This window comes from Ambystoma mexicanum, chromosome 10 (genome assembly GCF_040938575.1).
Source record: "Ambystoma mexicanum isolate Mex_15411 chromosome 10, UKY_AmexF1_1, whole genome shotgun sequence".
NCBI lineage: Eukaryota > Metazoa > Chordata > Amphibia > Caudata > Ambystomatidae > Ambystoma > Ambystoma mexicanum.
The window spans coordinates 264,857,420-264,883,021 of NC_090932.1; the positions used below are offsets into that span (position 1 = coordinate 264,857,420).

The 25,602-nt window shown below is 41.3% G+C and overlaps 1 protein-coding gene across 3 annotated transcripts in view; it reads left to right on the forward strand.

Moving 5' to 3' along the window:
* Positions 1–25,602, forward strand: part of LOC138491340 (opsin-3-like) — a 2,251,654-nt gene that overhangs the window by 1,290,774 nt on the left and 935,278 nt on the right. For all 3 annotated transcript variants that reach the window (XM_069617820.1, XM_069617819.1, XM_069617821.1), the window contains exon 3: positions 11,768–12,010. In XM_069617820.1, the coding sequence (XP_069473921.1) occupies positions 11,768–12,010 (243 nt within the window). The remainder of the gene's footprint in view (positions 1–11,767; positions 12,011–25,602) is intronic.

Here is a 25,602-nt window from a genome sequence, read left to right on the forward strand (position 1 = left end):
AGTAGTCCCCTTCTCTTGGGATAAGCGCCTCTGGTGTATCTTTTGTCTCAAGATGATCTCCTCCATCTCACTGGAACACACCCATCTTCGGGGCTAAAGGTTCTCTGTTCTTCCTCACTGGAGCCCGCCCCTCTTCTGGGGCTCCATGGGCTCACCTCTTCCTCACTGGAACACACCCCCCTTCTGAACTCCGGGGGTTCCTCTGATTTCTTATTACAAGCTATGTGAAGGGAGTCTTTAAAAGACTTACGACCATTTTCCATTTCTTTCACTCTGCTTCAGTGCAGAAACTGGTGTTGGTTTGCAGCTCATCTCCTCCCTTTCCACCTTGCTGTTCCACTGCAAGCGAAAATGGTGTGGGATTTCGGATGTTTGAAATGCCATCACCCCTGGCAGGAAAACCTCTATGAAGTTTCCCACCTGTGAACAATCACTTTTCCTTTGTGAAGGATTCTTGTCTCTCCCTAAATGCGGCATCTACAGGAGAGTGGCAAAGGCACTCTCCTTTAGAAGCACTTCTGCTGGGAGAGGGGGGTTGGAATCAGTTAGGGTTTCCCCTTCAATGATCCACACCAGTTGTCCAGGGGGTTTCTCTGAATGTGCTAGTGTTTCCCATATTTGTATCTTCCTCTAAATCCCAGACAGACATTCCAGAAGCCGTTCTGGGTTTTCGAGCTCTAAACACGCTTTGTCCTGGGAGATGCAGTCAGAATATTCTGTTTCTTTGGGGCCTGGATAATTACTACCTAGTCGGCGTCTCATGGGGTTTAGCTATAGGTCAAGGATGGTCCACCTATCATCCAATTTAGAGTGTTTCTCTGGTAGAGTCTTTGGGAAGAATCATGTGGGATAAGTCTCACGCCCCCCTGTACATTAATTGTTTTCTTCCACCGAAGAGAATTCAGTATTCTTAATCGGTCAGATTGGAGGGAGTATCAGGGTCCTGCCAATCTTACTCTCAGGCAGACAGTGGGCAGGATATTGTTGGACCAAATTTACCACTTACAAATTGTATTTAACAAAATCGCCATATGCTTTTCAGGGGGTACTACAATTGACATACAGGTTCAGACAGGGCATTGGTAGTTTAGGGAAACTGATTGAATCTCTAAAATGTCATCATTAGTGTAAACATGTACATTTACAAAGATAGTCCCCACAACTGTCAAAATATTCAAGCCCAACCACCCGGAGCATCAGTGCTCTTTTTCTTTTTGTTTAGTGCATCACCACCAATCTATTTCATTTGTATGGAGGAAATGCAGATGGTAGGTCATTGTAGGTTATTTATTTGGATGTTCTTTTGGAATGTTCTTTATATTTTGTGGCTGTAGCAAATCAAGAAGCAATGAGAGTCACAAACAAGAAGAGTGCTGTTAAAACAGATATTGCTTTATTTGGGCAAAGGGACCACTTAAATCAAAAATAGCTGGATGGCTTCTTTGTTGGTTCGAACAAGGTAAAAGTCTCTGGGATCAGAACATTGTTTCTTTTTCCACCTCCTCCATGTCACACACTTCACTGTCCTTTCTTTCATTCTTGTACTCACCAACTTGATTTCTCCAGCCTCCCCTTCTATCTTTAAATCTCCAGACTTTCTCACTCCAGCAGCACCTCTCCTCTACAGTTCCATTTGCTTCTACAACTCTCCTGAACCACACTTTTACTCTCTCTGAACTCGCCTCACCTCCTCCGTTAATTATGTTCAGATATATGTATGCTTTGGCCTTGAAACTTCGTGAATGCCTACCTAAGCCTGTAGTCCAAGCTGTTCTGGAAACCCCTGTCTTCTGCTGTTATGCAGACCCAGCCTTCTTAATGGACGGCTGCCATCTTGGATTCACCTAGCCTGCATGCAAAGAAAAAAACTGCTGTGATGAAGATGAACAGTCCATGATCCTTCTTTCCTTTCAAACTTGCTGACCACCCGATTCCACACATGAATTTGCATGTTTCCCCTTGCTTCCTTTTATTGTTCCCTGGGCTCTCCATACTGCAGAGTTCAAAAAGCAATGCTCCAGTCTTGCAAATAATGAATATCTCATGTCTACCTTGAAATTTCAATACATCAGGGGGTTGACCAAGGGAGAGTGGAATATTCCCTTGTTTTCTTCTTGGTATGATGTCCTCTTAAAAGGACAGCATCACCCAATCAACCTTGGTGACACTCATCTGCAACGAGGTGGCGGTGTGATCAAGTAGATTCAGCCTAGGGAATCCTCTCCTTATTGCCCTGGCCCCATCCCTAAGCACCCCCAGAACCAGGCAGAGGAATTTTTCATATATGTCTTTCTATCTTCAAAGCTCACTCTTGATAGACTTTCACCAGGTTAGGGCCTCATGCTCTGAAATGATAAATGACTGCTCTGCCACGTAGTATTTCAAAAGTTCAATAGCCCATTTTGAAGTCAGACATTCCTGTTCCAAGGTGGAAAAATTCCTCTCTCTAGGGAAGAGTTCACGGTTTTTGTACAGGATGGGTTGCTCACAGATTTTGAATGCCTTACGCATACCATTCAATTACTAAAATACTGTCTTAAGATGGTACAGAGCCCTTCTTCCCTTTCCATAAATGGCTGTCGGGAGAGGAAGGTATGGCTGCAGCCGAAAAAAGATAAGTGGGGGATAATAAAACAAAATAATAATAAGGGGAGGGAGGGTGGGGGAAGATCGAGCCGGGGAGCCGGGGGCGGTCGTTAGGTGGCATCGAACGTGGGCTTTTACCACCAGTTCAGGCCTGTGTTCCTAGCCTTCTGATTGGCTAGCTCACCCCCCCCCCCCACACACACCACCAGGGTGCTAATGGGAAACATTGTCCATAATAACAACTAACCACCAGTTTCCGACTTTGGAAAGTATCAAGCAAAAAACATAACGTTTAAAATGGCTAGTGGTTACAAAGGGCGGACCCCATATCTATCCATAAGATTGTTTGTGACACATGTGACTGGAAAAATCTCTTTTACAATTCTCTGGTGTCCAGCTATCAAAAGGGAATGGGCTGTGTCCAGAATCATTCTTGTTGTTAAATTCCTTACTAAAGAAATCTGTGAAGATTGGAATCCTGTATCTTTGCAATGCCCATATGTTCAGCTATAAAAAAAAAACTGGGTTGTGCTCAAATAATCTAAAACTAGTCTCTGTTCTGTGCTGGAATTTCTTTTTTTTTTCAACAAAACAAGGCCCTGTCCTATTCCTGTCTTTATTGAGATCATTTGGCCAAAAGCAGAACAGAGACAGATCCTAGTGTTGGGCTAGGGTGAGTTTAGGTCAAAAAGTGGGTCATTGAGCTCTAAGTTCAGCTTGGGTAAAAGGCTGGGATGAACTGACCCAATGCTCTCCCTCTCGTTTAAATTTCCCAACGCAATCATGCTATCAGACCCCCTTCTTGTACAACATTTTGTTATTATTATTATTATTATTATTATTATTATTATTATTATTATTATTATTACTATTATTATTATTATTTATTTATTGTGCCCGGGGCGAGCTTTGAGAAGCAATGGAGCGCTTTAAAACAATACAGCTACATAATGGAGTGCTTTACAGAGGTATACAACAGTATATATGCGTAACAGAGCGCTTTTCATAAGTAACAACACAACAGTTATACTGTGGGGTGGGATACAGAGGTTCATACGCCTCTTTCCCATGACTTGAGTGCAACACCTTAACTACTCCCTTAAAGCATTTGTCTTTCTTCTGGGCACCAACATCTATTTCACACTTTACTGTAAGACCTGACTTAGCTACTCTCCTCACCTACCTCCCAATGTAAAGCTGGGCAATGTAATTGGGATCCTACTGCCTACTGAGACTGGTCATTATTGATATGGTACAGATAATAGTCAGGCGACTCTGTGTTGCTTTAAGGTGAAGCTTTGTCTTGTTGGTGGCTCTCACAGCCTTCAACACTAGGAATGGTTAACACTCTTTGTAAACTCCCAATGATCCTACACTGACACCATCTGTCACAAAATCAAGTGGAAAACAGTGAGAGGCATACACAAAAAGAATGGGGTTTAAACAGTCACACCTTTATTTGGGTTAACATAGGCTACAATCAGCTTCAAATAAAAGTTTCAGAATTGCCTCTCAGGGGTTCTATGAAGTAAATATCAATGGGATTAGCAAATAGTTTCCCAATATGAGGTTCCTTTCTGGAAAGACTTTCTGTCTGAGGGTTAAGGAGTCCCTAGTTAGTTATACGTGTCATCTTCTGCTTCCAGTCCTGATGTCTTGAGCTGATAGGAGGACCTTCTGCATGAGGCAGAGGCCATTTCACATCAGACCTTGGCACTTATAGAGAGGAGGCTGGTAGCCACTAAGCTAGGACCTCAGAGCTCCAATCATGAGTTAGGCCACATGAACTGGCTGGCAGGATAGGGGAATAGATGTACTACTCTGTCACACGTAGGAGGCCTGACACTGGTTCACAACACTCTCTCCTGCTGTTCCTTTTCATGCCTAGGAAAACCTTCTCTATTTCATCTCTACTTCTGTTATCACTCTTTTATTAACTCTCTGTTCCGGATGCCTTTTCAACGCCTCACCCCTATGCTCCTGATCACCACTCAATTATTTCAGTGGTATGATCTCCCTGGAATTATCTTCTGTATTTCCTGAGTCTTCATTGGCTGCTTCTGATCTATTCCTGCTGTTGTATTGATTGTGTCCCTTTGTTTTTTTCACCTTTCAGAGATTTCCCACCTCACAGACCTCCTATTCTTTTTGGTCTATTTATATTTTCTTAACCTTTCCCTTGGTCCCCCTACTTCCCTCTTCTCCTCTTTAGTAGCTACCTCGTTTCCAACCCTAAACACCTCCTAAATCACCACCCCCTGCTCTACAACTGTGCCTATCCCAGCCTATCCCTCACCCTCCACTCTCTAATCTCCAGCTTCTTCGTTGTCCAACATGCTCCCGAGAGTCACCCTTCAGCCAATTGCCTCTTATTATTTGAGAGTCGACCCCCAACCCCAGGGACTGCCATTGCTTAGCTATGTTCAGGTGTGTGTACTCTTTGTGTTTGAAACAGGATTGGCTACTGTCTATTTGAGCATGGCTACCTGTAGTACCATAGACCCCACCCCTAACTTCCATTGCTCCATGAAGCAACCCTTTTTAATGGTTAGATTCCAACGTGCATCCCAAATGCATTCATCCATAACCCTTCCTTGCCCTCCCCATTCACACCATACAGTGAAGCTCAAGCAGATTTTCTCTGTCTTCACCTAATTGTTCTATGGGATCTCTATGCCTCAGAGCTCCAAAGTAATTTAGCTGTCTTACTAAGAGTACATTTTTATTTCTACCTTAAAAATCTTGTTATATCAAGTTAAATTGTGGTGATCCTTGTCCAAGAGAGGGTGGCATATTCTGTGAATGGCTTTGGGACATTATGTCCCCTTTAAGAGACACCATCAGAGACTCATCCTTTGCAACATGTCCCTGCCATACTGCTGAAGTGTGCTGGGCCGAGCTAGAGGATCTCCCTCATCTCACTCCTGGGTCCTGTATCATTTAACTGGTCCAGTACCTGACCCCCATTGTCACCCAACCCTTTAATTCAAGAGATAGACATGGGAATTCCTAATTGGCAATAATGATCCCCTTGCCTCAATCTGAGAGTCACCTGGCTGCTGCATGCTCAGGTGCTTCTCTTCTCTCCCTTCCAAATCTGTCCATCACTATCACTAACTAAAGGTATATTTAATATTGAAATGCAAATTGGAAATTGTTTTGTATGTGTGTATTTCGTCTAATGATGTTTTTGAGCATCCAATATCACAATACAGAAATCAAAATCAATATCAAGGTGAGTTATGGAACTCCCTCCCTATTGACATTAGAACTGTGCCATCATTCCACTCTTTTAAGAACAAAACCAAATCATGGCTCTTCGCTCAAAACTGATATACGTGTTGTGCTACTCCTGGCATGGCCTGCGGCCCCGAGCTCTAATTATGTGACCACCTTGCCTCGTTTTCCTTTTACATAGTTTGCCCTGTACCTATGTATGCTGCCTCACTGCTACCTGTAACCTGTATCATGGTCAGCCTAGCAGCACTAAGCACTTGATCCCAATGCCCTTTCGGTTGTATTTTACATATATACATACTGCGATATTGTTCATATCGCCCTACTCCTAACTGACATTACCTTTACTGTTACCTAGCTCATACCAATATGTGTATGTAAATTGGTTGAGCCTGTTTCTGTTCCTTACTGTATGTAACTGTAACTTTTCCTCCTCAAAGATTACGCACCCACTGGCCTGTGGGCCCGGTGGGCTTTATAAATAAATAAAATACAAATACAAATATCTTACGGGTTGGATATTACAGCAACCTTCCCCACACATGGAATTTCAGCTCTCCATCACTTCCTTTGTGGGTGATGTAGGCTTACATTTCTTCATGTTAATATATTCAACTGAAGCTAGGAGGGGCTACGAGCTATGACAGAGGAACTCTTTTCAGTAAGAGTAATATTGCAGCTCTGCTACCCCCAATGGATCTTGCAAATGCTCACATCCTTTTTAAATATGTTATTTTATTTTTGGTAACTGATGTTCTATCACTTTAACATTAATTTAACTCATTTTATTATTTTGCCTAGTAATATCAATATAATAATTATAATGTTGTATTATGCACAGTAACATGTCAAGAGGTGGCTTAAAGGTTTCTTAACCTCCTCTCATATCCTGTTGTAAATGAAGTAATACATGTACTGTATACAGTGCATACAAAAAAAACATGGAGGTGTAGATTCCTCCATGGATTTGAAATGTTCTGTTTAATTTGCAGTTTTTAAAGTAGTAATGAATGTGCTGGGGCATACCAGTTAACTGATGAAAGTGTTGGTGGAGAAGAGGACATTTGACCTCAAGCAGACACCCATTTAGAGCAACATTCAAATTGAGGGGTTCCTGCTGTCTCATTTTATGAGACCCCTATTCTTTTTGTTTTTTCTCTTTAATTACATTTTTTTGGTGTTATCTAATTTATTTTGGTGAGTAGTCAGAGAGACTTCTGCTGAAGTCCCCTTGCACTAAATCGCATTTTTACTCTTCATGGATCCATCTTACTACAAACAAACACAGTGAGCCCTCACATTTGGGCCCTGGTTTGGTGGGCTGTTCAGGGAAGGCACATCCAGTTGTCTTTGGCCGTCGTATTCTGCCGGTCCACTTTTAGCACTTTTCCCTATTGGTTTAAATTGGTGACTGAATCCTGCTTTGCTTCACGAGTCCTGGAGCTCCGGTGTAGCAAACCCCCCACTGGATCTCTTCTTCTGCATCTCAAATGGTGTCCCGGAGGTTGATTACTTTGGGCCTCATTACAACCCTGGCGTTGGACCATGGTGCCATTAGCACCATGGTCCATGCCGGATTCCGCCATGGTGGATGGCGGATTTACCGCCCCATTCCAAGGTTGGCGGGGCGGTAAATCCCCATTCACCATGGCCCCTTCCCCATTCCCATTTTTGGCCCATAGGGCTCAATGGGAATGGGGAAGGTGCCAATTCCGGCACCGTAAATTACGGTGCCGTAATTAGCACCAAGGTCCCTTAGCGGGTTGGACTGTAACGCCTGTAAAAAGCAGGCGTTAAAGTGTGAATCTGGCGTTAAGGGTTTAACGGCGCCGCAGCCTTTTACGGCGCCGTTAACCCCTTAACGCCAGGGTTGTAATGAGGCCCTTTGTGTTTGGAACCTGTGAGAAGGAACTTGGACTTTTTTTTATCATAACCGCTGGTCAACCTGAAGACTTTGGGCCTCATTACGACCTCGGCGGTAGCCATGCCGCTATTGGCGGCATGACTGCCGCCGAAATCGCGTCCGGGTTCCCAGAATGGGGAATTACCGGGACATTCCCAGTTTGGAGGGCCCAGTAATTCCTCCCTCCAGGAACCCAGGCCCGGACCTTCCCCATTCCCATTTCAGCCACCATAGGGCTGAATAGGAATGGGAGAGGGCACAAACAACAGGCCGATTACGAGTGGCCCGTTGTTTGCTCCCTCTTCCCCTCGCGGGACCCGGTAACAACGCCTGGTTTTACCAGGTGTCCTTACCGGGTCCAGCGAGGGGACCTCGTAATGTGGCGGAACGGGTTTAACGGGTCCGCCTCCTTTTGCGGAGCCTGTTAACCCATTCGGTCAGGGTCGTAATGAGGCCCTTTGTCCTGTTGTTTCCTATGGATCCCGGTTCTCAAAACTAGATCTACTACAAGTGACACCAGAAGGAACTTAGATGAACTGTGGCATTTTGTCAAGGGTCCTGCTAGGGTCCCTCGAGTTCTCCACCAAGTCCACCAAATCCTGTATTTTTAGTCATTCCCCCTGATATATTAGGTATTGTTTAATCTATGTACTACATTCCTGTCTAGAGTACACATTGTTTCACTGAGGGTTAACAGCATTTCCGTCCTTGGAGTGTAATTTGCCTTTCTGCGGCTAGAGACTGTATTCCTGAAATATATCCTGGCCTTTGGTAATACGCCTGTCTGTGTTGCCCAGTTTACTACTTTTAAGTACTATAATTGCATTGTGTTCATATTTATTATTATTATTATTATTATTATTATTATTATTATTATTATTATACTATATATATATATATGGAGAGAGAGAGAGAGAGAGAGAGAGAGAGTAGTAGTAGGAAATGTGTAACGCTCTTTGTGTTACCCTTGTATCCTGAACATGATGTTAATTACTGTGTGTAATACTGTCTAGGGGTCTACCCTTAACTTACTTCTGAAAGTATCTGTGAAGGTGTCTGCCACCAGGTATGGGGCTTGCATATTAGGTCAGGCTAGGAGTGAGTTCGGCCTTTATTGACCATTTACCGTTTTTACATCTACACTATGCTCTGCTATCTGTTATGTTTCATGGTAGTAAATATTTTTCCCATTATACATATTTGATGTGAGACCCTTTACATAAAGTGTATATTTTTCAGTGTACCAGTGCAGTGTATTCATTTGTGGTGACTGTAGGAATAACATGACCTGCCTGCTAGCCTTACTCCCTCCTGGGGTTAAGCCAGACGGCTCTGCTGCAGCTGTCATTGGAGAATGATGTTCTTTCCTTTTGGGTGGCGCAGCACTCTTCTATCCTTAGGTTAGATGCTTACACAGCACTCAACAGAGGGATTTGCACATTTCTCAGTAAGACAGCACCAGGTTCTTTCCTCCCCACTAATGATCTCGTAGTTTCTAAATTATGATTATCACACCTTTCTTGCGGATTGTTTAGCCACTGTTTTTGAAAAGACAAGTCCTCATTGCAAAATATAATAATAATAATAATAATAATAATAATAATAATAATATAAAAGCAATGTAAGCTATAGAATGGAGGGTCGTTACTCTCAGATATGGGGACCTTTTAATGATTTATACGCCTAAAAGTGTGTGGCAGATTTGGCCGTTTGCTGTTTTGATAGGGGGGACGGTTTTATGGAGGTTTGGGGCTGCAAGTTGTATGTTTTATTGTTGTCTTGTCTTGTTTGTTGTGTTTATAGTTCCATTATAAGATTGTAAATAGTGCTTGATTTTAATGGTTGGTTTCTGTATTTTTATGAATTCTGCTGGATTTCTGTACTAACCCGAATGTTGTTGTGAATTTTGCAATCTGATTGTAATGTAGTGTTATTGAATTGCAATTGTTGTTCTACTTCAAATTATTAAATAAAATGGTTAAAAAAGAATAAAAGCTGTATTCAAGAACTATCATTGCTGCTTTGCCTTTCATAATTTCACCATTTACAAGAATACGGCTTTGCAAAGACACAGTCACTTGGTGGGTTGTTTCTGATTTCACCCATGTGTGTTACCCGTCATGAAGTTCACTTTGCATTTCAAGTGGCGGTATATCTACTGTATTGTGTCTCCTAACCTAAGGGAAATAGGGAAGTGCTGTAAAAATGATATTACATTAACATTTATTTAATTTTGTATGTATGCATTAACCACATTTTTAAAAACGTAGGCTATTTTGGGAGCATGTTAACTTTTAGGTTTGGAAGTCACTGTCACACTGCCATTCTTGTCCCTATTGTACATGGAAAAAGTTTACAGTACATTTTCAGTGGAGTAAAATTCACAAACTTTTATATCACAGCTTTGGTGATATCAACTCGATGTGATGTAATGTAAAGTTGTCTGCTATATAGCTCCACTGCCATTTTTTGGTGGGTTCACACTTGCCACTGGGTTGATATGGGGTTAGGGCATTAGAGTGGTAGAGCGAAAGATACGCCCCAAACCAGAAGCGTTCATGACTGCAGGTCAAAAGTACACAAGTTCTGAATACCAAGTTCAGATTCACTTATAGTTAAATTAGACTGCCTATCAGAAGAGCACTATCCAACGGAATGCCTTTGGGAGTCTTTTTTAAGGTTTATAAACGTTATGGGGTGGGTCCCCAATCCCATGGTTTCCGATTCTTTTCCTATAGAAACTTTGCTCTCATCTACAGCCTAAACCACTGGACCTATGTGTGTCAGGCCTGCGTGAGAAGAGGGCATATGGTCCAGAAAGCATGTTTTTGGGGGAAGTCCATTCAGCGGTTTCTTTTCAATCTGGTCAAACGTGCAAAAAAACAATTAGTAAGACCTAGGTCCACGAGGCACAAACCACTTTTCAATGCTTTCCTATCTATGCCTGTGGACCAATGATCTAGCCAAGGAAATCTAGATAGGCTACTTAAAGGGAGACGTTCTGTTTGGTTGCCCAGGGGAAGGGGGGAGGCGAAGGGGGGCATTTTAGAGAGTCACCATTGTGGATGCAGAATTTTAGTGGGGACCTGCTGGACTCTGCACTACAAAGAAAACGAAAAGGGTCATAATGTGGAACTCTTGGTGTCACCAGGGGAGTGTGTGAGGAGCCCTGGGCTGCACAATATGATTAAAATGGTGAAATGTTTATTGAATAATATTCTTCAATACAGTGCATATGCTTATGTGAGTGTTATAAAGTTCCAGGAACCATTATGCATCAGCAAGCATAAAAGGATGTTCACAGGAAAAATGTGTTTGCTGAACTGGGCTGGGTGTTCATTTAGCATGTTTTTATGTGTACAGAATACTTCATAAAGCACTAGACAAAGGGGTGGGGGTCGAGAACGATTTGAGAGAAAAGGGGCAAGTTCACATTTCATTTCAGGGCTATACGAAATGGACGTGGATAATTCCTACTTGTGGCAAACAGATCTTTCAATAACTATAAACCGATATCAAATAATTAAGTGCATGCACTCTATTTCGAGGAAATGGACATCTGTGTTAATGCTGTTTCTGAAGACCTTTAAAAATAAGAGAGTTTATAAGGATCTTCCTAATCTGAGAGCGTTGAGTACCAGTCTGTGTGTGTGGGGTACAGTGATTCACAGTCCAGATCACCAATGGCTAGAATTTCTTTCCCAAATTTCATCTTTCTGTAGGATGGAGGGGATTTTTGTTTTACTGTTCTTCATTTCAGTATTCTTGTAGGGATGTGTTTAGTGGGGTGCTTGGTCAATGTACTTTGGACCATAGGTCCACAATCGTCATCTTAAAGAGTTGGGGACCTTCAAGTCGAGATGGAACTGATTTGGACGCTCGAGTAGACTTTTCATGGCTTCAGTATTTGTGTAATCTATTTTTAGATTAAAAGTTGAGCGTTACCAAATGCATACGACCAATCAAATGAGTTGGATGCATGATGAACATCCATATGACTTCCGACTGCCCCTTACATTTGTATGCTCTATTGTCTTTCAGGTGAGTGGAATAAGCAAGATTAACAAGGGGGTCAGCAGAACGAGAGAACAGCGAGTACTCGTCATGGTGATTGTCATGGTCGTGTGTTTTCTGCTTTGCTGGTTACCGTATGGGATTGTGGCACTTATGGCCACTTTTGGAAAGCCTGGTCTAATCACCCCTTCTGCCAGCATCATCCCGTCGGTCCTTGCAAAGAGCAGTACTGTATACAATCCTATCATCTACATATTTTTGAATAAGAAGGTAAGTATTTTTTGTGTATTCAATTGACGTCAATAATTTAACAATGATAGCATTTTTTACAGAACGGTGTAATACTAGAAGGTGACCATAGCGCTGACTTACTTTTTAAAAAACTTTTTTAGCAAGACACATTATGACTTGTACTCTTGCTGTCTATGCTTGCCAAGCACAATTCCATATTTTTGAATGGTAGCAATAGCCTGCTCTCCAGACATGCCCAACTGGCATTCAGGGGTGACCCAGTGTAGGATTTCATGTATTTATTTATATACAGGAGGATCCGTGTTCTTTTGATCACAAAAAAAACATACAATAGATACGAAATCGGATCTGACGGGAAGCAGTGAGTTTCTTACAATGGAGTGAGTTTGAGGGACATTCTTACTAGGTTGTGGAGGGGATTAAATGGAACAGTCACCGAGGACAATAAATAAGTGGACATTCATAGATTAAGGACCAGCAACATTGGACATTTTTTAAGTGCAGGTAGGCGGTACGGCCAGCCTTGCTTGGAATGTGACCATGATGGGTGAAGTGCTAGAGTTGAGGGCAGAGGAAGTGACGGAGAGAGGCAGGTTAGAGGCAAGGGGAACATTTTAGCTAGCAGGCAGATGAGAAGTAGGTTAATGCTCTGCTCTCTGAAATACAGGACACTGGAAATATCATCAGTGTTTAATTTGCACAGTCATTTGCAGTTCTGATCACCACTCAATGAGGAGTGTATCATACATCTGAGTACTATAATAAAGAAAGCCCAAGGTTGACAAAAATGAGATTTGATGTTAAAATATTGAATACAAAATATGCCAATTGATAACACCTTTTGAATCTGTAGTTCATTTCGTATTGTTTGTTAATTTGGCATGTACTTGGTGTGTGCAAAGCAGCTATTATGATGCATTCTAAGGCAGACATCATAACCACCAATTCCATCTCCTTAGCACAACCAATTCAAGGAATGCTTCAGCTCTTCCATCTCATTAACTAAACCCATTGTATGAATGCTTCAACTATTCCATCACCTTAACCAAACCCATTCAAGGAATGCTTCAACTGTTCCAGCTCCTTACCAACCTACTTGAATGGATGATTCAGCTTTTCCATTTTCCTAACCAAATCCATTGTAGGAATGCTTCAACTCATCCATCTCCATTACCAAACTCATTCAAGGAATGCTTCAACTGTTCCACCTCCTTAACCAAACCCATTCAAGGAATGCATCAACTGTTCCATCTCCTTAACCAAATCAATTCAAGGAATGCTTCAACTGCTCCCTCTCCTTAACCAAACCCATTCAATGAATGCTTCAACTGTTCCATCTCTTTAACCAAATCCATTCAAGGAATGCTTCAACTGTTCCTTCTCCTTAATGAAACCCATTCAAGGAAGGCTTCAACTGTTCCATTTCCTTATCCAACCGCCTTGAATGGATGATTCAACGTTTCCATCTCCTTAACCAAACCCATTGAAGGAACTCATCCATCTCAATTCCCTAATTCATTCAAGTAATACTTCAACTGTTCCACCTCCTTAACCAAACCGATTCAAGGAATGCTTCAACTGTTCCATCTCCTTAACCAAACCCATTCAAGGAATGCTTCAACTGTACCATCTCCTTAACCAATCCCATTCAAGGAATGCTTCAACTGTTCCTTCTCCATAACCAAACCCATTCAAGGAATGCTTCAACTATTGCATCTCCTTAACCAAACCCTTTAAAGGAATACTTCAACTGTTCCATCTCCTTAACGAAATACATTCAAAGAATGCTTCAACTGTTCCATCTCCTTAACCAAACTCATTCAAGGAATGCTTCAACTGTTCCAATCTCCTTAAACAAACCCATTCAAGGAATGCTTCAACTGTTCCTTCTCCTTAACCAAACCCATTCAAGGAATGCTTCAACTGTTCCATCTCCTTACCCAGCCTCCTTGAATGGATGATTCAACTTTTCCATCTTCGTGACCAAATCCCTTGAAGGAATGCTTCAACTCATCCATCTCCATTACCAAACTCATTCAAGTAATGCTTCAACTGTTCCAACTCCTTAACCAAAACCGTTCAAGTAATGCTTCAACTGTTCCATCTCCTTAACCAAACCCATTCAAGGAATGCTTCAACGTTTCCATCTCCTTAACCAAACCCATTCAAGGAATGCTTCAACTGTTCCATCTCCTTAACGAAATCCATTCAAGGAATGCTTCAACTGTTCCATCCCCTTATCCAAACCCATTGAAGGGATGCTTCAACTCCTCCATCTTCTTAACCAAACCCATTCAAGGAATGTTTCTACTCTTCCAGATGTTTTCCTAAACCCATTCAAGGAATGTTTCAACAGTTCATGGCTTTCAAATGTTCTAATTTGACCCTCTAAAGTGAAACTAAGTAGTATGTAGCAGATATATGCAATGTGTTAACATTTCTCACCCTGTTTACTGAGAGCAGTGAAAACGTTTTGTGGTAGAAAAAATATGTCCACAATTATATCAATAGAGAACTGCTGGGGAAACAAACTAATAAGAAGAAAGAAACAATTGAAGGAGTCAAGGGAGACAAGAATACAAGAGAGTTAAAGAGAAGGTGGGAAATCAGACAGGATACGTTGTGTAGAGTGATGAAAAGAAAGAGGGGGAGGGAAGAGGAGACAGGCATCTATACAGAGAAGAACTAAAGGGGAGAAAGTAGGAGAAGGTCATGAAGCCTGTGATTTCTAATTATAACTGCTTTGCTCCTTTGACCTGCATGTCATGTGCTCTTGTTAGAAAATGCAGTATTTTATCCCTATTTGGGACAAAGCCAAACTAGCAACAGCCACTATATAATTCACCAAAGCAAATTTTGTTTTTATGGTTATTATACTGTGTCCAAAGAGACATATGCTGCCAAACTGGTCCATTTTAAGGACCCGAATAATGCACATATTGATGTTTTATGCCATTTGAAAAGGTCTATGGGTTTTCAACACATGAAACAATGCACTGTCCTGGAACATTTCTTGAGTACGTCCAATTGATTTTTTCAAAATGAAGACTATTTTACTGGATCTCATTAAATAAGCTTGTCTGGACTCACACAGGTTTCTATGGACAGGTCACAAACATCTGATGCCACACTTTGCGCAAGGAGTGTGCACACATAATGCATGCACATGGAGTATCACCAAGAAACTCATGTGTTCAGTGAGTCTCAGTAGCCTCCTGGTTCACAAGCGAGGGGCAGATCCATAGGAGCAGGTCCCTAGTGGGGAACATGGAATCGTACATTTGAATAAGTTACATTAAGCACCTTTTATCTGAAAGTGATGTCAAACAGTTAAGAAAGTGTCACACTGTCTGTGTCAACTGGCTTAGAAAACCTGAACAGGAGAAAAAGCAGAAGGTGCATCATCCTTGACGCACACCTTCTAACCTGTCACAGTTTATTACACAGCACACGCCAGCTAGGGAACTCCTTCCTCTACAAATAATGTGGTGCACAATAAAACGCTTTTTATTTTTTAATATACTACGGATTCTTTTCAAGTAGGCCTCCAACCTGTCTCGCACTCAACCTCCAAAAAGCACCCCGTGCCACAATGGACTAGGAACCAGGATGGTGTATATCAATAACATATTTATGAATGTATTATTTAATGAAAAAGGAAAAACAACCAATTACACATCCACCAATGATGTGGCAACACAAAATGCAATAATCTCTACAAAACAACCAGATTAAGATATATTATTACAGTTAATTCCATTTTTTTTAATGGCAGAACAGAAAAAGGACAATTTACACGAAAGTGATAACACGTACAGTTAAGCGCTCCCCCCTGCAACACTCACCGCAAACATCAATTTGGACTTGATTCCTTTGAATGGAAGGCTGTGGCAATGAGTAGGAATAAAGGGTGAAATTCAGTTTTGGGGTGAAGCCCACCACCAAAAAATGGAAAGCCAGCAAAGAAAGGGAAGACCCGTTTTTGGAGCAAAATGAAAGAATGGGTTTGTACTATTTCTCACAACTGCTAGTGGACAGAATAGAAGACATTTTTTATTGCTTACTCTTAGGAGACAGAAAGGTTTTAGAGAATACTAATCAGCACACCAGTAGAAATAGAGTAGGAAAATCGTTTTTTGGGAGAAAGCAAATGCAAAGGGAAAATACAGCGGCAAATGGAAATTTGTTTACACTGAGGCTTACAATGACAGGAATGCATTGGGAAAGGAGTCTAGCTCACAATAGGAACATCTGTTTTCAATTACAATGACATAGGCACATAACAGGTAGACTTCTGGGCAAAGGGATTCCTCACACTAATGAAACCAGTTGGGGTTTAAACTGACAGATGCAAATAGGAATTTGTTTGGTAACTCACACTTTAAATACCCAGACAAATTCGGTTTTATAGCTCATAAAGGGAATCATTATTTTGGGACAACACTTTAATGACTATAACAATTAACAAAAACACTGGGAACAAGATTGTTGGTTTCGAATTTCAACAATCCCGATCTGTGAAATTCAATGGGGGAATTAATTGATTTACTTACAAATATACTAATGATTTCCACAGACACATTTTTTTTATGGGAATATGCTAACATACACAGGCAAACAAGAGATTCTTCTATGGGGAGATGACAGAACTACATTGGCAATTGGGGTTTTCAATGGGGAAATATTGGATGCACTGCTACAAAAAAGAAGGTCTTATTGAATTTAGGGCTGGGGTTATTGCTACTTACATAGCAAGCCTTGGTTTAAGTTTCAGGAATCAGCTGCATCTCAGGACACTCTGGGAAGAAAGGGCAAGGGGTCTGGTCACTGCACTCTCAAAGATGGCAAGTTTCAGCAGCCTTCTCTCCGTCCTCCTTTTTCTGTCTTCCCCGGTTGTTGTGCCTCTCTGTCCTAGTACAGTCCCGCTTATATAGCAGAAATAACATCACTAAATTTACAATCTAGGGGAAGTACCCTGCAATCATCCCTGCTGCTAGGATTGGTACAGTTACCTTCTCTCTCTCTGCCCACAGTCAGGATTGGTTTAGGGGAGGGGAGCACTATCTGTCTTTTTTCCATTTCTCATCATCCTTTGTTCTCTTTATAACTTTTTGGCAAAAACTAGTTATGTATCATAACTTCATAATTGTACTAGCCACTGCCATATGAAACATATATTCTGTTTAAGCTGATCATGGGGAATTAGATAAGCCGACCGCCAAATCCGTATGATGTAGTATGGCCTTTTGTCACATTTTTGTCATTTTCATAAAATGTACAACAGTTATGAATATGTAAGTCATCAAGCATACTCCTAATTTCATGTACCATCTTTTCATCAACTCTCATAATTGTCACATGTTCAGATCAGACAGAAACCTACTGCAACTAGTCATTACAGTTCCCAAAGTCACAGGGAGATGCATTGTATACCACTAAAACTGCCTGGAAACTACATGAACAATGGCATAAAAATGAAATCAATCCTCAGTCTGATTGTTGCGCAAAATGCCTAAAATGAAAATTGTCTTTTAAATTAATTAGGAGTGCCTCCTGTTCAACATATTGGATGGCTTCTTCATCCCCCACTGCCATCTGTCTCCCTGGGCTTGCCTGTGACCAGAGTATTTTATGCATCTCTTTGAAGTCAGTGTGGGCTCTTTTGAAGTGGGTGCAACAAGGGCTCACACGTTTTTTTCATGCTTCAGCCAGGGATGATTTTTCCTTGTAGTCCCTGCTTTAACTGCCTTCAGTGCCAGCCAATCTGGGGAACAGTAGGCTTTCAACACCTGCAGCAGCAGATTCTATTGCAGGGTGTCATTAGATGCGAGATGTGGCATCCAGTGCTGGAAGTGGGGCTTTTCATTGTGAGGTGTTGGCCTTAGCCAGAACAGGTTTTTCCTGAAGTAAATGTCTCTTTACATGTTACTGGAGCTGTGTGGGTGAAATATAATATAAATTTGCTTTGGTCACCCCATACATCATGTTTTGCTTTCCTGAAATTTTTCTGTGAGAAGTGATATCTTTTTCCATTGTGGCTTTTTAAAGCCGTTTTTATATGCAAACACATGTGCTGGCCGTTTTTACTTTTAATGTTTAATAATCCTGTTTTCCTTGTCACAGGATTCTTTGATTCCTCCTTCTCGGATGGATTAAATGCTGCTTGTCTATTGTTAATGATAGGTAGTCCCCTTTCCACATGGCTCTCAACTTTACATGAAACAAAAGAAAAAGCAAGGCCGTTTGTGCTTGCAGTGTTTAAATGGCTGCTGTTCATGTAAAAGGGACTTCCATTTGGGGCCTTTAAATGAACTCCACAAACAGACTTTACAATTCTATACATAGAAGGGTCATTACAGACCATATGGTTCATCAATGTACATTGTACTGCATTGGCATGATTGTATTGTCCCTGATCTCTTTCCATTCCCACAAACAGGGATGCATATTTATTTTTAGATGTAAATACATTGACAAGCAGATTTTCAGAAAGACTATACTTTAAAATTCTGAAAATCTGCATAATTCACTGAGTTCAGAGCCCTTGCAGCGGTAATAATAATATTAATAATAATAATAATAAAAATGATTATTATTATTATTTTTTGTTTTTTGTTTTTATGTGCATACATTGCTCAGGCGAAACATAGCACTGTACCAGTCATAGAGCAAACCACTGGTAGTGAGAATGTAACTACTCATAAAGTGAATATTAGTAATAATTGTCAAAGTACAATATATGGATGGTGAGCGCACAGGATAGCCAGAATCAGGGTTACATCAACGTGCTGTTGGAAGAGATAGTTATTCAGTTCTTTCCTAAACTGAAGGAGAAATGGAGGGTCCAGATTCCAGAGGACTGGAGCATAGCGTAAAAATGACTGAGTCCTAGTTTTCTTCTTTTGACTCAATCTAATTTCCAGTCTGGTGATAGTCTTACCGAGAGAAGACTGTGTGGCACCCAATGTATTTAGTATGGCCATCAGCTAGGGTGGCGTGCCAGCGGTGGTGGTCTTGTAGTTGATGCACAGCATATTTTGCCAGATCCTAGCTGGGATGGAGATTCAGTGTAATTCTTGTAAAGTGGGGGTGATGTGGTCAAATTTCCTATTTCCAGTGATGAGGCAAGCCGCATAGTGGTGTGCCACTTTGAGGGGCGCAGATGAGCATACAGGACACCGTGAGAAGCGCATTACCCCCATCGATATGCAAGATCACTTGGGCATCCACCACCATTCTGAAGTCCTCAGGCAGAAAGAAGGGCTTGATCTTGTGGAGTAGAGAGATCAGATGCAAAGCTGTTTGAACCTTTTTTCTGATGAGTTGCTGGAAATATAGATTGCTATTCTCAGTGAAACCTATGGATTGCTGAGTGGCTAAAATGAGGGTTGAACTCACTTCATGTGGAAATTGGATCAGAAACACTGCAAAGGTTATAAGAAGGTCCTAAATTGCAATCTGCTGCAGGATCTTTGAATGTTTCAGTCATGAGTAATGTCAGCCTTGGGGCAGGGTACTTAAGACAGCAAGACCACAGTGATACTGTAAGCAACTGTTTTGCTATGAAGATCTGACACTCAGAGCTGTTATATAGGTGTATCTGGGTTTCCCAATGTAGATATCAGTTTTCCAGGATCCCATACTGGAGGCATACGGTTTTCCTTCAGGCAAGCACAGATAATCATTCACATGAAACTACCTCTGCAGGCCTCAGTCTCTGCTGTCGCAGGTGTGTATAAAGGTAATGCAACACGAACACATCGCTCGGTTCTGAAGACATCTCTAAAATGCACGCACAAAAACTGGCATTAATTACCCGAGTACGGTTCCCCTTAACCAAAAGCACGTACCCACATTGCTGTCTGCAGGAATCCAAACACAAGCTGCAAACCAACCCTGGGCAGGCCAACAGGACTAAGAGGCCAGACCAATCCGCATACCAATTAACTTGACATACAATAACAGAGAAGCAGAGGCTAGAGCGTGATACGTCCTGGCCAGAACTTGAAATAAATCCTTCAATAGACTCCATCGTTGCATGATGTATAGTAATATTAAACAAGCCTATGATTTCCTGAGAAAAGCCGAAAAAATGAAGCACATTCAAAAGCATTGGCCATGTTTCCTGCTTTCCTCTGTCTACGTTTTCTTATGATTGACCTCATAGAATACAATTCTCTATTGCACAAAGAAGAAGCATCAAGTCTCTTTTCTGTTCCTTTTTTCTAAGTTTGGTTTCATTGATCCGAACAGCGCATTGGTTTGCACTTATGCAGTGAGCACAGGACTTTGATACTACACTAGCCTCAATCATGTTGTGTTGGCACATTACACAGCAAACACACTTTATAAAATTGGGTGATTTGTAATTTTAAAAAATCAGACCGCCCTTTTCTCTTAGATCTGATTAATTCTCTGAACTTCTTCATGACGTGTATTAGCTGCCTCGGACAGGCAAGGTCAGCTATGTAGGCAGCATGGACTTCTCTCGCGACTTGCTTCGCTGCACAACGTAATCCACAAGGACGTGCGCCCTTTTCACATTAATAGGAGTACTTGATTTCACATCTAATGCTTCACAGGAGCTTTCGGATTTATATTTGGCAAGTTGCCCACTCTTGGCATTTTTCCTCTCTCCAAAAGTTATTTGCTACAGCACAAGAAGTCTTTCTGAAATAATTTAGTATATTAGAATCCCTTTTGTTACCCTGCAATCTCTTAATCAGCCTTGAACATTGAATTAGGTTCCATTGAACTACAGCCATATTCAAAACCAGCACGTTACATTTTTTTTACAATTATATTCCGATACATTGTTGCAAGGTTTGCACACAAAAATCACTTACTATTGAACCAACATGCCTGTCCCTTCCATTTTTGGGTAAAGCTTTTTTTTTTATATTGAAATTGATTAACTGTGTGTCCATATTTGTTTCTTCATAAATGATTGTTATTTAATTTCACGAAAACACAACAAAAGGCTGTATAATACATCAATGACCAAGAAGCACATAACTAATAAACAGAGCAATCATCAGTCTAGACACTTACTAGATCAAGTTTTTAATTTCTTTCCGATAAAAGATGACATTGGGCTCAAACTTACCCAAGAGTTTCAACGTCCTAAAGAAGTGAAAGAACACAAGGTTACAAGCCAGAAGGCCAATTTAGCAAGTAAAAAACGAAAAAAAGCCACTTCATTCTTATTTCTTGTGTACGCATGTATGCCTTTTATTAAAGTTCTCACATGTTACTAATAATTTATACCCTCTAATGTTTTTATATTCGTGCTATATTTTGTTTCGGACGTGTCAAACAACCATAAATCATTAGCATAGCCTTATCAATAGCTATTTAAAGGAAGACATTCGTTTGGCTTCTCAATACTCTAAGCATTATTTCCCCAATGTTTTCACTGAGTGATTGTGGAGAGGGACTGGGGGTCGGAGTCAGCGTTTGTCTGGGTCCACAGAGCCTGTCAGGTTTGGGAGTTGTACAAAAGCCTTCAAATTATGTTCTAGCCACGGTAGTTGTGACATCACCACTTACAGCAATAATATCTGACCCATGGTGTTGGATTGTGCCGCATGGTCAAGGGCCTAAGTTAGAGGCCTAAGGCAAGCATGAGCTTTAACAATGGCCCCCAGTGAATTTAGGCCCCATCCAGCCTGCTGATAAGGGTGTTATTGCTATTAGCACCCCAGGTTTTAATTCACGGTGCTGATGACAAACCTTTTGTTTGAATGAATGGGTCCAGTGATCACAGAGTCCGTTTCATTCAAACAAACGCTCAACTAAGATGGCTGCCATGGAAATGAAAACCATGGCTCCATGCCAAGCCCCTCTTCCATTTCCATGGTGCCTTGGGATATGGGAGGAGCGACGGCGGTGGAGACACCACCACAGGAATCAGATAAGTTGTTGGGTAATGGGGGAAAGAAGGAGCATGGACAGGATAGAAGGCGATGTGGGGGTGAAATGGTGAGGCAGGAATTCACAGCTTGCAGTTTGCCTGGAACTCTATCACATACGGTAGGAGATACTTAGAACAAATATTGTTTGGGTGCAATAATCTTATAAAGAATGTGTTCATATGAAACCTGTTTCCTGAGGTCTGATATGTATTACTGGAATACGGGCCTTGTTGTGTGCTCACCTTTGCACACTATTCATTACTTGCTTTAGGCTATCGAGAAGGCCATAGATGGATGTTTGCTGCATGTCAGTAAAGCCATTCCGAGAGGTTGTGTGATATACTTCGTAGTAAGTATTTCTCTGTCCCATATTTGACCTCATAGTGTCATACTGATCAGGTAGTCCTGTTATATATGAACCAGCGGTGTGAGAAGCCTTCTACTGAAAAGATGCAGAAGGTAAAGAGCTTGTTTTGTGGGCTGAAATTCACACAGAAGGCCTTCAATCACGCGTTTGCTCTATGCTGCTATGCCAGGGTATGTAAGGGCTGGGCCCCATAATTCTTGCACTGGTGAATCTAATAAGGTTAACAGAGTGCCCACCTTTCGTATCTTAAACTAGGGTAGGCTATCCATGTGTGTATTAGTTTGATCCTATGCACAGGTATGCAGTCAGACAGAAATGCTTTGCAATACTAATGTGAGTCACTACAACCACCACTCACAGATCTAGATGTGTCTGCCTCCTTAGTGATCACCAGTGAGGTGTGGCTGAGATTCAGCTGCCTCTCTAGAAACAGACATCAATGTGTCCACACCTACATTCCCCCACCTACTAAGAGTAATAATGCAAGTCATTGAAAATTAACCAACAATGTGAGAAATATTTTAGTGAGAAGATACAAAGGGTAACATAGCTCACTCTATAGTATGTGATCTCAGGACACTGGCATAGTTGGGGTCCTAAAGTCGCCACAGTGTGGGGGGCCCCACCAACCCACATCCTGGGAGAGGGCCACCTCAAGAAAAGTAAAAAAAGAAGAAATGTAAAGATAAAAATAAAATTAAATTGTTTCTTTTGGAATTCACTATGACTTTATAAAGACATTATTTCTGGAAATATGGAAGCCTCCAGGCTGGAGGCCGCCATGTTATGGTGTCAGGGGAGTGTTAGATCTTCAAAAATAGTTCATTTTTGTAGTCTCTCTTCATGGTTCAGTCCTTTTCGTTATGGTTATGGTTTGGTCCTTTAACAGAAATGGAGTGACTTCAAATGAAACCATTTCTTTTTGAAGTAATATTACTACCCTCCACCCCATGACATGGAGCTCTCCAGATCCTCTGCAGATGATAGGAATAAGTAGGCATTCTGCTCCAGGAAGCTTAAAGCCTTGTTCCCTGGATCAACAGATTACAGGTAAGAAAATGTATTTTCTTTAAATTTGTGTGTGTGCTTTTAAGTGTGTGTATATATGTATATAATGCAATGTGCATGAATGAGTGAGTGCATGATGTATGGGAGGCAGGGTGTACGTGTGTGAGTAAATGGTGAATGGGTGCACAATTAAATTAAATGTATGGGTGGCTGCCTGGGTGTGCCTGTATAGTGAAAGGGTTCACACTTAAATGTATGGGTTGCTGGGTTTGCATGGTGAATTTTGTGTTTACGTGTGTTCAGGGGTGCAATGAAACCTACATTTTGGGTAGGGTAACTCTTCAAATGTTGGGAGAGGTGATAACTTCACGGGCGGTGAGGGAGGGGAAACGTATTTGTGTGGGGCATCTCACTTCTTTACGCGTTCTAACGAGACTATTCTAGTGCAGCTTCAATGTTACAAGCCGTTACCTCTCTCTGTTGGGTCTGAAAGCACCCACTTATGGGCTGATGTGAGCATGAGTGGTGTCCTTTCCCCTCTCTACCATTCCATTCACTCCCCTGGAATGCATGTACTACACCCACATCACGATTTCAATTGCCTTAAACTGTATGCATTTGAATGCAAGTACTAACAGTGAAAAGCTTTACATTTGTAATTGCTGGGTCTTTTTTTAACAGCGAAACCCAGGTGCCATTTAACATCTGTGTATTGTTCTCTCAATGGATCTCTAGGTCAGCCAGGTCGAGTCAACATATCCCAACATTTTGGGAGTGGAGGGGAATGGAGCCCAGTTGGATCAATGGTGTTGCATCAATGCTTCTTTTAATGAATGCCATGTTTACTTATTGGCAATCTTCTTTACTCCTAGCCCTATTCCTTGTTCCAGTAGCACTTGTGTATGAAGCACATTGCCTCATACACAAGTACTGGGATGAGGTAGTGGGACATGGAGGTAATAATTCCTGGCTTAGTTACCTGTTATCTGTTTTACTCCTAGTCCCACTCTTCCTCATACCAGCAATGGGACAAGGAAGAGGGTTGTGGAGGAAATTCTGGGCTGGGGAGATGGTTTTGGGGGTTGGGGCAGGGGGTTGTTGAGGGAGAGGGGAAGTGTAAGGAGGTGGGTCAAGAAGGGCGGGATTGTGCAGTAGACTATAATGGTCATCCATGTCCAGGCTAAGCAGGCATGATATGTGGTATTAGTGGCCAGAGAGGCATTTTGGTGAAGCCATTCAAGTCATTTCTTAGTTTGGCTTACTTTATTTTAACTGGGTATCTCTGGTGACGCAGTCCTGCTAAGTGTTATTACCTGGTAGACTTGGCAGATTAGAAACATGATGAATTTTTGATCATGCAAGAGAAGAGACAGCCAGAAGCAGAAAGTTCTACTACATAGGAATACTAAAGTTTTCTTTGATTTAAGTTCATGTATTCCTACTGCTTCAAAAAATCTTAAAAATCGTTCTTTTTTGTAATGGACTATCTGTTCATTTTTTCATTTGTTTGTACTGGTTTATATTCATATTTGTTATAGTCTAACCCCCTTCTCTTTTGTCACTTTCATTTGTTTGAAATGTGTCTTTGACACTAATTATTTCATTATTATTAAATAGTGAAAGACTCTAGACATTCGCTATGTTTTTCTTACTTGTGACTTTTTGGAAGCCCAGATCAGTTCTTGATGAATTCTAATGAATAATGACAGAAAATTGAGCTGTTGATTAGTGTGGATTCTATTCCATTTGTGTCCAACATTACCTGGCTAGACTGGCATTTGGGTGTTGCTAGTCTAGCCATTTCTTACTGTGGCATTATATATTTTTCTGGGCATCTGTGTTAAAACAACCATGGTGAGAGTTATTGCTTCGACTGGCATTTTGGTGTACCAGTCTAGGTATGTCTAAATGTGGCCTGGCATGCTTTACTGTAATATATTATTATGTGTACTGGTCTATATTGTTCAGCCACTTAGACATGGTTAGATTTTGGCATGGCATTTTTAATAGCAAAGCATTACATTAATTAAAGCATGAATGTTCCTGTGCACTTTTGGCGACTTGCATGTATTGGACTTTTGGATTAGTGTTACCCTACAAAACAGTTGCAAACACTCTGTCTTTTAAGCCAATTTTACTCAGAAAGTATGCTGTATAATGCATTAAAACATATATATATATATATATCTTTCTCCAAGGGCAGTGTTACGCTGACCCCTGCAGCAGCACGTTTGTTCATATTGCACAAGCGTGGTCATCTAGGCCGGCCCAGATTGTGGCGCGACCTGTGATTTGTTCCAGAGCTTGTGACAGGGCCACCT